General features: G+C 38.7%; 1 protein-coding gene across 1 annotated transcript in view; it reads left to right on the top strand.

Moving 5' to 3' along the window:
* Positions 1–2,762: 2,762 nt before the first annotated feature.
* Positions 2,763–10,959, top strand: part of LOC142358627 (splicing factor 3B subunit 3-like) — a 42,037-nt gene continuing 33,840 nt past the window's right edge. Inside the window, exon 1 of the mRNA XM_075410084.1 lies at positions 2,763–3,487. Within this exon, the coding sequence (XP_075266199.1) occupies positions 2,785–3,487 (703 nt within the window). The 5' untranslated portion in view covers positions 2,763–2,784. The remainder of the gene's footprint in view (positions 3,488–10,959) is intronic.

The raw sequence follows: 10,959 nt of genomic DNA, 5'->3' as shown, positions 1-10,959 counted from the left end.
GTAATCGTACATGTTGTCGAAAATCAGTTTTGTACGGAGGAAGTACCAATTAGGGTGTTTTCTGACAATACTTCAGAAATAATTAGATACATGGACCCCCTTTCTAGAGTATTCTATAGAAATTTCAAACAAATTAATTGCAACCCCATGTACCCGAACGCTCTTGAATTGCAAAATGGGTCATGGATAACATATGGGCGAAGGATACAATCAATTGAAAAACCCAATGATATGCCTAATTATAGAGTTAACGTCAATTGGTCAACTTCGGCGCCAATGGAAGGGTTTTTCAATGACAAGGACCTGGAACTTAGCAAAAGGGCCCAAAGGTTAGGGCATTCGAGAAAGACGATAACAGGAAGAGAATTTTCCTGGGACAAGGCGGTTTATATGAGCATGAGACTCTAGAGTATTTCAACACGGACCTAAAGTACAATAATCAGTGGCATGAATTGCTGATTTTTGAATACTTGGGTAATGAAGTGAAAAAAATCTGGCATGTGGCCAGGGCAATAACCATCAGTTTGATGACTATTTTTATTGGATCTAAAATCATATTTTGTTTGGTACGCGTGTTTCTTTCAATCGATATGCTACGCAGTGGCACCAATCCTGTGATTGCTCTGCAACCCATTAACCCAATGGGGGAACAAGATTATTTTCATCATCTAAAACAACGTACTAAGGGACAAAAATTGACTAGAAAAAGAACAGTTGAACTGTGTGATTGTAATACAGACATGGTAGTTATAAAGGCAAAAAAGGCTAAATCTGTACCAGATAGGACAGAAATTGAGATCGACACATTAGGTTAATTTAAATGTAAGATATGTAGGAATGGCAGAACCAAAAATTGGCGGTTATTGCTACTATCTACCCGAGTTGTTCGAGGTCAGGTCAATAGTCAGGCACCAAGTATATCGGATTGTTGGAGTAACCTCAAATAAAAGATACGTGGTGCCAGTGACGCAGCTGCAACCACCCAATATAGTGGATAGAGCCGCAATTAGTGTTAGGGAGTTAAATGGGATGCATCAGAGAATCGAGGAACAGCAGAAGAAGATTGACAACAGCGAAATGCTGGGAACTGCCGGGGCTCGGCTCGAAGAAGAGCTCTGGCAGTTAAAACTTGAAAGTCAAGGGTTAAGCGATCAATTGCTTGAGACTAAACGACTGCTTGAATACGCTGGGAATCAGCGGGAGTCCTGCAAGAGGCAGGTGGAAATGTTGAAGAAAGAGTTGGTGGAGGTTATGGATGTAGCCGAAACAAAGACAAGAGAATGTATCGCTCTGGTGGATGAGCGGGAGTGTTTAGCTCGGGAGTTGGAGAATGCCGAGATAGATATCAGAAAACTAAGGACCAGAGTAAGAACTGAACAGACCTCAAAGAGGGTCATCCAGAGGAGACAGGAGGCGGTCAACGCGCAGAGCCCTATCAGTCGACCTCCGAACTTTTATGAGCTTCTATTCCTGTGACAGGGGGCCACAACCAGTACTATCCAGAACCATTACAAAACGTTGGCAATGCTCTGTGATCCGGACAAGGGTGGTATATGAGATAAAAGTAATGGATGTTGATCCAGCTATGTTGGGCAGACAAGCCTGCGTGTTACCACTAGGATATAAGAACATCAAAAAAATCTAGGCTCAACATCTTTTTAAAGGAAGTGGCTCCACGAACGACATTGAATGGAAAATTGTGGATGCCCGTCGAACAGTAGAGAAACTCATGACCTTATAAGCTATATACATGAGCAAGTTGAAGCCGGCACTGAACACACGAGATGGATGTAGGGGGCGGGAACTCAGGCTAAATTATCAGTTCAAACCATTCTGTCCTCGGAAAGAAAAATGGGGCAGAAAAAATTAATTAGTGCATGACAGAACGAAATGTGCAAAACGAACAAAAAAAAAGGGATACATAGGGTTAGGGCAAATTTGGAGTTACAGGGCAGGTACACCTGTTATCTGTTAGTTTAACTAACAGGGACCAGTGCGGTAGAAAATAACTTTGAGAAAATCCCAAAAAGATTAAAGAAAATGGGTAAAAATAACCTAAGATTAATCAACCATTGATTGGACCGAAACCAAAGACCATATTCAAAACTAAACCTTACACAATCGAGCTGCCTCTTATTAATTGCTTTACATCTCTCATATTCACAAAACTTCTAATATTTACAAGCAATAGATCTAACTTTGTATTAAACTGATTGTAAATTTACATCTGCTCAATTAAATTCAAGTCTGAAACTTGGAAAATTTTCCTCAGTAACTCCGAGGTTTAAAGTGCTTAAGAATAACATCCAACCCGAACCGTAACCGTAGACAGTGCACGGATATTACACTTGTAATAACTTCGTTTTGACTTGACTGAATTAATAACTCGTAAAACATTTTAAAAATCTCCTTTTCATGAATCAATAAAATCTTTGACTGCGTACTTTCCTTCAGTTAAAACTCGAGCTTTAAAGTGCGTTTGAAATCCCCAACCCAAATAGTAAAAATATACAGTGCACGGAGATTATAAAATGATAGCCTCGCCTTTATCATTTGAGTTAATTGGCCTATGATTCTTCGAATCTATTCTGTTTAGGCCCCCCAGCCTAGTGGGAATATATTTTTTATGACCCCCAGGCGCATGTGCATTATTTTGACATAGTAACATGCTATATAACAACACATAATTTGTAACGGGGGGTCATAAAAACACTTCGGGGTGGGGGGGGGGCAAAACAGAATAGATCCGATTCCTCTTATGTGCCGCTTTTATAGATTAGAGACATGCACTTGTATAATATTACGCTGCATCGACCATCAACTATCAACCATGCTGTACATGGAAATTTTTCTGGTTCGAAACAACAAGAACTGGCAGTTGGCCGGGGGCGTATATTAGAAATACTTAAACCAGACGCACAAACAGGCAAAGTTTTCACTCTTCTTTCCGTAGAAGTTATTGGTATCATTAGGTCATTGAAAACATTTCGTTTGACTGGCAGTACCAAGGATTATATTGTGGTCGGATCAGATTCGGGGCGCATTGTCATTTTGGAGTATAATCAGCCAAAGAATTGTCTCATCCGCGTGCACCAAGAAACATTTGGTAAAAGTGGATGTCGACGTGTTATACCCGGACAATATTTGGCGATTGATCCGAAGGGTCGGTCAATTATGGTAGGAGCTGTCGAGAAGCAGAAGTTGTGTTACATCATGAATCGTGACGCAGAAGCACGTCTCACAATATCATCACCATTGGAAGCTCATAAAGCGAACACATACACTTATAGTGTCGTCGGGATAGATGTAGGATTCGAGAATCCTTTGTTTGCTTGCTTAGAAATGGACTATGAAGAAACCGATTCAAGTGCAAATGCAGAAACACCCTCTCAATTTTTGACTTACTATGAGTTAGATTTGGGTCTAAATCATGTTGTGAGAAAATACAACGAAGCACTGGACGATACGGCAAATATTCTAATAGCAGGTTTGTGTTTGTTTGGCTTTGAGTGCAACGTATATAACGCCTCATTTTGTCAACGAGTGACTAATACTTATTGTAGCTGGCAATTAGATTTCGAGGTTTGGATCTTTTAGGTGAGTCACCCAGTACGTTATGCACCCCCAATTACAGAGCACGTGCCATTAAATAGCAAAACATTATGTAAAAATATTGCACGTGCTGTTGGGGGGGGGGGGGGGGGGGGCAAATAATATGCACCCAGTAAACGTGCGGGGAGGCAAACTCGCATTGCAATTTTACGTTCACAGAAGATTCTGTTGTTGAAATTTTGGAGTCATTAGATGTATCCACGTCGTGCGGGCCAGATAACTTGCCTGCAGTTGTCCTCAGGAACTGCGCAGAAGAACTTGCAAAATCGGTCTTCGAATTATTGAGAAATATATAGCGCCTTAGGAGTCTATCCTAATGCATAAAAATAGGAGCAGTTAGCTAAGTTTTAAAGAAAAAAGATGGAAAGCAGAAGATGTGTTAAATTATCGTCCTGTAACATGTGGTAAAATATCGTCTTGTAACATGCATTGTCTCAAAAGTTCTAGAAAAGTTATTGTACGACTCAATTGTCAGTTTCTTCAAAGCACTCATAAGAGCTTCACAATACGGTTTTCGTGGAAGAATATCAGTTAGTCTTCAAATGATTGCCTATTTAGATAGAACATACAAATTAAGCTCTGGGAACGATCAACAAACTAGCTCATTTCCCTTTGAGTTCTCCAAAGCTTTCGACCAAATTGATCATGGGATACTCTTACGTAAAATCAATTGCTTTGGAATGGGGGGAAGTTGTTCAAGATTTTGAAGAGTAACCCGAGTGACAGGCTGCAATAGGTTAAAATTGGAAATATAAAATTCTCCGGTCACCTCGGGTGTGCCTCAGGGCTCAATACTCGGGCCCATTCTTTTTTAATATTCATTAACGACTTAACTGAAATGTTTTTTCAAAGTCTTTTTTGCTGACAATCTCAAATTATTGTGTAATAAAAATTTTGGAAACGCACATTGAATCAAACAAGATCTTGATTCATTATTGCGTTGGAGTTATGAAAACAATGTTAGCTTGAATTTATGAAATGCCAGTACAAAAATTTTTACACCAATTCGACACTGAGTCCAATGTTTGTTCAATGGGCGCTGGAACTATCAAGATCCGTGGAGGACCTAGGAATCATTATGAATGACGGCCTCGCCTGGGAGGAACTTGTAGAATTGCGAACTGGTAAATCTAATAGGTCTTCAACCAAATTAAAAGAAACATCAAATCTCCTGACGGTTATTACGAAGCTAAATCTTTAAGAGTACGCTTTTTACAATCTTAATATATGGATCTAACTGTTATATGCCTCTGAGGTCTGACATGCGACGCTTAGAACAATCCTAGGAACAAATTTCGAAATAGAGTCTACCGAATCTTAATTATTGCTAACAACTAAAATCCTTTAACTTATTACCTCTCAACTACTACATTGTGGTGATAGATCTTCTCTTGCTATCAAAATTGTAGAATTATTTTGCGTTCAACATAAGCGAGCATATTAGTATTGTGCAGAGACGGTCAAGTTATCGGTTTGTGTTGGCTGATATCAAAAAGGAGTTTCAACGGACAAATTTTTTCTATCGAGCTACATACAGCAAACATTATTGATTGAAACGCGAAATTCGTTCAACTTGCCGGGCTCAAAAATTGAATCTTAAACTTGATGTGGAAGTAGGTCAATTGTTGTTCCGATCTGGAAAATTCGTGTTCCAAATCTGTTAACTGTCTTTGTTACATTTATCCGTCTTTGTTACATTTATCTGTCTTTGCGAAAAGTGTTGATCCTCGAATGAAATAAACTAAACAAACTTAAACTAGTATGATTCATCTAAATTATTTATTTCACGGGGGAGTCCTTGCCTTTGGTGGAAATAAGAAGAATAATTAGCGGAAAGATCCCAAGTTTGTGTTAATAGTTTTAACTGGGCTTTTAAATTAAATTTTGGATCTTTTCCGTTTGTGCCTCCCCCTTCCCCGTAGATTATGCACCCCCAGTTACCAAGCTTGTGCCATTACATAGTAAATGATTGTAAAAATATAGCACGTGCGTCCTGGGGGTGCAAATAATAAGCTGCGGGGGGGGGGGGGGACAATCGAAAAAGATCCAAAATTTTGCAATGTAAGTAGGCTGATTACTTTGTAATTGCTTTTCCTTTCGTCGCGTGAGGTCCGGCTATCTATAGGGACTTATGTTTCTTCTGTCGACAAGAAAGTTTTTGAAGTTTTTACCTATCAGCTTAAATAATGTTTCATCAATTTTCTAATAAAAGATTGCATTGCTGTAATAGTACTCTATTGACTTGAACGGGGTCTAAGGAGAGAGAGAGAGAGAGAGAGAGAGAGAGAGAGAGTACTCTGAGAGTGCAAAATGAAAATTTTTGTATGAAAGATTTGTTGCTTTCGTTAAGAGTAAAATTCTTGACAACCTGGATATCGACATATTGTGCTGTAATGTTGTCGGCATGAGCTGATTCATGTAGCATTCACGTCATGCTTCCAAAATTTTTTGTCTCGAGGAAATTGATATACTTGGGAGTCTGTTTGTGAGTAGTTTTCAGTGACCTTTCTGTATGTATATGTATGTATGTATGTATGTACCTGATTGGCGCTAGCTGTATAGACAACGTTTTCCAGAGACTAACAAAATAGGATAGACAAAAGGTAAGGTTCCAGCTACAGCTATTAGCGGTATAAGTCTAAACCCGAAAGCGAAGGTAAAGTTAAAACAACTCCATCCTTCTACAGAACGGTTTCCTGCTAATAAACGTAACGTTATTTTGTGACACGACGTCATAAGCAATTGTCTGAGCCGGCAAAAGAGCAACAACGAGATGTGCAAACCGAGTAAACTTTGCAAGTGCATAGGACAGTTTGCTAGCCGAATGTCTGCCATCATATACACCTAGAGTAGTGGAAAGTCGGACATCATCGATATTCTTGACTAATTGTTGTGATAAACTTATAAAATAGTATCCATGTGTACTCGGGAGGCTATTTAATTTCGTTTCAGCTTCTGATTGCAATCATTTTCTGGATCAATAGAGGCCGGACATTCTTTGGGTAGCCCCAGTTATAGGGGATTTCAGATTCCGGCGGAAGGTATTCTTTTGCGATAATCGCTGCAATTTATCACTTGGCAAACCATAGGAAGTCAAACCATACGAAGTCTAACCATATTTATTACTGGTCAAACCATACGAAGCCTCAGATAGGTTTCACTGGTATCTGACTTAAACCATACGAGACCTCAGATAGGTTTCACTGGTATTTGACTACTTTTCTTGTACTTATTTATTTAGATATTATACAAGATTTATCTACGATTCCATATTTGGTATCAAGCATTTGGCGAGAGAGTTCTCCGCATCTGCTTGATTGCTTCCCTACATTTGGCCATCCTAAATATTTTTCTTAGTCAAATATTTAGTGTGAGCGTTCTCCACATTTGTTTGAATAATTAGTTTAGGCCCCTAGTGGCCACTTCACTTAGTCCCCCTTTTACTCCAGGTTACAATGGTGCCCCCACCACCGCCGCCACCGCCCGAACCTCTCTGCAATATTTGTAACGAGCCTTGCAATGTACAACGGAGTGCATGTTGTGTCAAATGTAAGAAGATATATGTTCACTTTGGTTGTTTGGGAATTTCAAGTACTGCAAATATCAAAGGAATGATCTACTGGTCATGTGCTGGTTCTACTCCAAGATTTACTGCAGAACTATCTGCGCTAGACAGAATTACGGCCGTTGAGAAAAAATTCGATTGTGTTGATTCTTTGATCCGCGAAGTGTCTACGCAATGAGATAGCGTTGATAAAGAAACCGGAATTCCCTTTTCTAAAAGCTGCAAAAAGTGGACGCAGCAGGAATCGAAACGACAGCTCATCCAGTCATCACAGTGCGACAGTAAACAAAAAGAGAAAAGCGGATGATCTTGAATTTGAAACTGTACAGAGAAAAGTAAGATCAACTAAGGAGTTAAAAACGGGAACGAACACCAATCCAGCAGTCGTCAAGGGTGTCAAAAAGCCCCCGAAGCGTCGTCATTTATATGTAGGTCGATTGAGTCAGAACATAACAGCATCAGAGATGGAGGAGTACTGTATAGAAAATAACGTCGAACTACTTCACATTCGCCAAATTTCGAAGTCAGAGGCTCACCTGAAAGCCTTCCATTGTGTATTTAAATTTGATGAGGAGAAAGTTGAGTCACCTGATTTCTGGCCTGAAAACGTTACGGTGTCAAGATTTTACCTGAATGAAGCCGCTCGTGATTGGCTAAAAAAAGTGGATCAAAATTGACTACTAGTCAGTCCTCCATTAAGACAAAGATTGACGAAACAAAGATCTACAGAACTTAACATTTGTCTACATAATGTACGATCTATCAGGAACAAAATGAAAGATGTAAATGCCCTCTTGGAAGTAAATGAAATTAGTTTGGGAGTATTTATAGAATCGTGGATTACGAACAACTCAGATGACGATTTTATTCTAAAGCAGTTTTGTCCCCCGGGGTTTCTTTTCTATAGTGCACCAAGGGTGAATAAAAGAGGAGGTGGAATTTGCCTCTTTTACAGCTATGATATCCATTTGGAAAATTTTGAAAAATTTACCCCTGAATTTTTTGAATGCTGTTATGCCTCTTTAACTGTTGGGGCTACCAGTTATTTAGTAATCGCTGTTTATCGACCCACTGGATTAGATGTTAAATCTTTCATTGATCACTTTACTGTTCTTTTTGAAGAGAAAAGCCTACAATTCGATAAGATTGTTCTCCTGGGTGATTTCACTAAATGTAAATAACGATGCATCAAAAATGTGGAACTCATTTTTTGAAGATTTCGGCCTGACTCAGTACGTTTGATAAAACGCATAGAAGTGGCGGGATTCTTGACCATATTATTGCGTCAAACAATATTTCAATTAATGTTAAATCGAATAGCTTCATTACTTCTTCGGACCATTCGTTTATTTGTTTCTCGCTCAGCAAATCTCAACAGCGTTTGATGTGTAGAAATTGGAAGAAGTTTGACTCTAATGGTTTTTTAAGTTATTTAAGTCGTGCTTAAAGTTCGATGTTGCCTCAAGTATTGATGAAGCATGGGATATGTATCTAAGGTTTGAGAATTTTGGATTCCGTTCTACCACTCAAAAAAAAACATTTACTAAGCATCAATGCCCATTCTTTGACGATGAGCGATTGAAACGAAAGAAGAGAAAAGCAGAGCGTAAATACAGAAAGTCGAAAACATCTGTACTGAAATCTGAATACGAAAATGTTACCCATATTTTTTTTTGAAAAATTCTTAGAGAAGCGTAATTTGTACATAGAGAATGCGTTGATGGAAAATTGCAGCCGTAAAAAGTTTGCCACATTAAAATTGCTTCTTGGTCAAGATGGAGAACAGCTCCCGAAATATGAAAACAAAAAACAGCTTGCAAACGACGTCAACGAGTTCTTTATATCTAAAGTGAAAAGTATTATTGCATCGATTCCGACTGCGATAGGTCCAGAAATTCTGAAAACTGAAGTTAACTCAATGTATTCGTTCACAGAGTTGTCGATAAGTCAGTTTAGAGATTTAATTTCGGCGTCGTCAAACAGTACATCTCCACTGGACATCATTCCGACACATCTTGTAAAGTCATTTTCAGATCATTATTTTCTCGACCTCCTGAAACTTCTTAATCTTTCGCTGAAGGCGGGATATTTCCCCCATTCCTTTAAACTGGCCATTGTTAGGCCCCATTTGAAGAAAGAAAATTCCTACAATGAAGATTTTTCCAATTATCGACCTATCTCGAACCCAAGTTACATTTCAAAACTATTAGAACGGGCGGCTTTCATACAAATGCGTGAACACCTTGAAAAGAATAGTCTCTTAAGCAAACACCAAAGTGCCTACAGGAAATTCTTTTCTACAAAGGCTAAGGTTACAAATGATTTGCGCCTCAATTTAGATAGGACAAAGAGCACTTTATATTGGACTTGATCTATCAGCTGGCTTTCAAAGACAAAGTGCTTAGCTTTTTAAATAGTTTTCTGAGTAGTAGATCTCAAAAAGTGTTTATTGATGGTGAATATTCGATGCCAAGAACTATAAAAACGGGTGTTCCTCAAGGGTCTATTCTAGGTCCCGTTCTTTTTTCGTGCTATCTTGTTCCTCTAGAAGTTCTGTTTGAACGTCTTTATGTCAATTACCATTTTTATGCCGATGACACTGTTATCTGTTTTGTTTACCATGCTTCGATAAATCAGGGGGCTTTTGATTTGATACTTACGACTCTCCAAAAGTGGTTCAGTGGTGCTAAGCTCCAATTAAACTCGAATAAAACTGAATACATGTTTGTTAGTAGAAAGAATAGTTTAAATTGCGATATTGAACTTCCAACGGATGCCAATTTTGCTAACAATGTTACTTTATTGGGCTTCACTTTAGATTCCAGACTTTCATATGCGAAACAAGTTAGTTCCGTGTGCCGTAGATGTTACTATTTCCTGCGAGAAATTTATTCCATCAGAGATACAGTCGACAGAAAGTCGTTGATCGAATTAGTTCGGGTAATGATTCTCTCGCGACTAGATTACTGCAACTCACTGTACTATGGACTACCTGTGAATATTATACAGAAATTACAGCGTATAATGAACTCAGCATGTCGTCTCATTTTTAGGTTATCACCTGGTTCACCAACAGCTAATTATATCAAAGAGCTTCATTGGCTACCCATGAAACAACGTATCCTCTACAAAATTCTTTTTTTTGGTCACCGCTTAGTTAACCATCCGTGGAAAATGCCGATGTATCTGGGCGCGTTAGTTTTCCGAATTGATAAGGTGACTAGATGCCAATAAGCTTAAAATTTAGGCATACAAATAAGGTTCCTAATGTCACAACTGCATTTGGGCGAAATCCTTCAGTTTTGCTGTTCCTTTCGAATGGAATAAGTTGCCTTTTGAGACAAAACTAATACCCCATGAATTGGATTATCGCAGAAAACTGAAAAGTTTTTTATTTAAATTTTGATTTTGAAAGCACTTTTGAGTTTATAAATGGTGCGTAAACCTATAATAATAATAATAATCTTCTTTGAAATAAATTGTCCTTATCAAGGCTTCTAAAGTTCCATGGACATCACAATTGGGCGAGGTTCACCCATGCATTCACCCAGGTCTTCAATGTTGTGTGTAAGCTTGAAGTATTTGACCGCTGACAAGCAATTAGGTATTGTAATTAATTGCTCTAAGCGGAAGTTAGTAGCAATTATATTGGCTCCGTGGTCTTTTTTAAATGTGATTCTTCGCTTGACCGATTTCTCGTCTGACCCCTTTAATTGTCGTCCTCGAAAACGGTATAAACAGGTAAAGCCCGGAACGCATTAAGTGGCTAAGCAGCTGTTGTA

This window comes from Convolutriloba macropyga, chromosome 2, assembly GCF_964194025.1.
Source record: "Convolutriloba macropyga chromosome 2, txConMacr16.3, whole genome shotgun sequence".
Taxonomy (NCBI): Eukaryota; Metazoa; Xenacoelomorpha; order Acoela; family Convolutidae; genus Convolutriloba; species Convolutriloba macropyga.
This window is presented reverse-complemented; position numbering and strand designations above follow the sequence as displayed.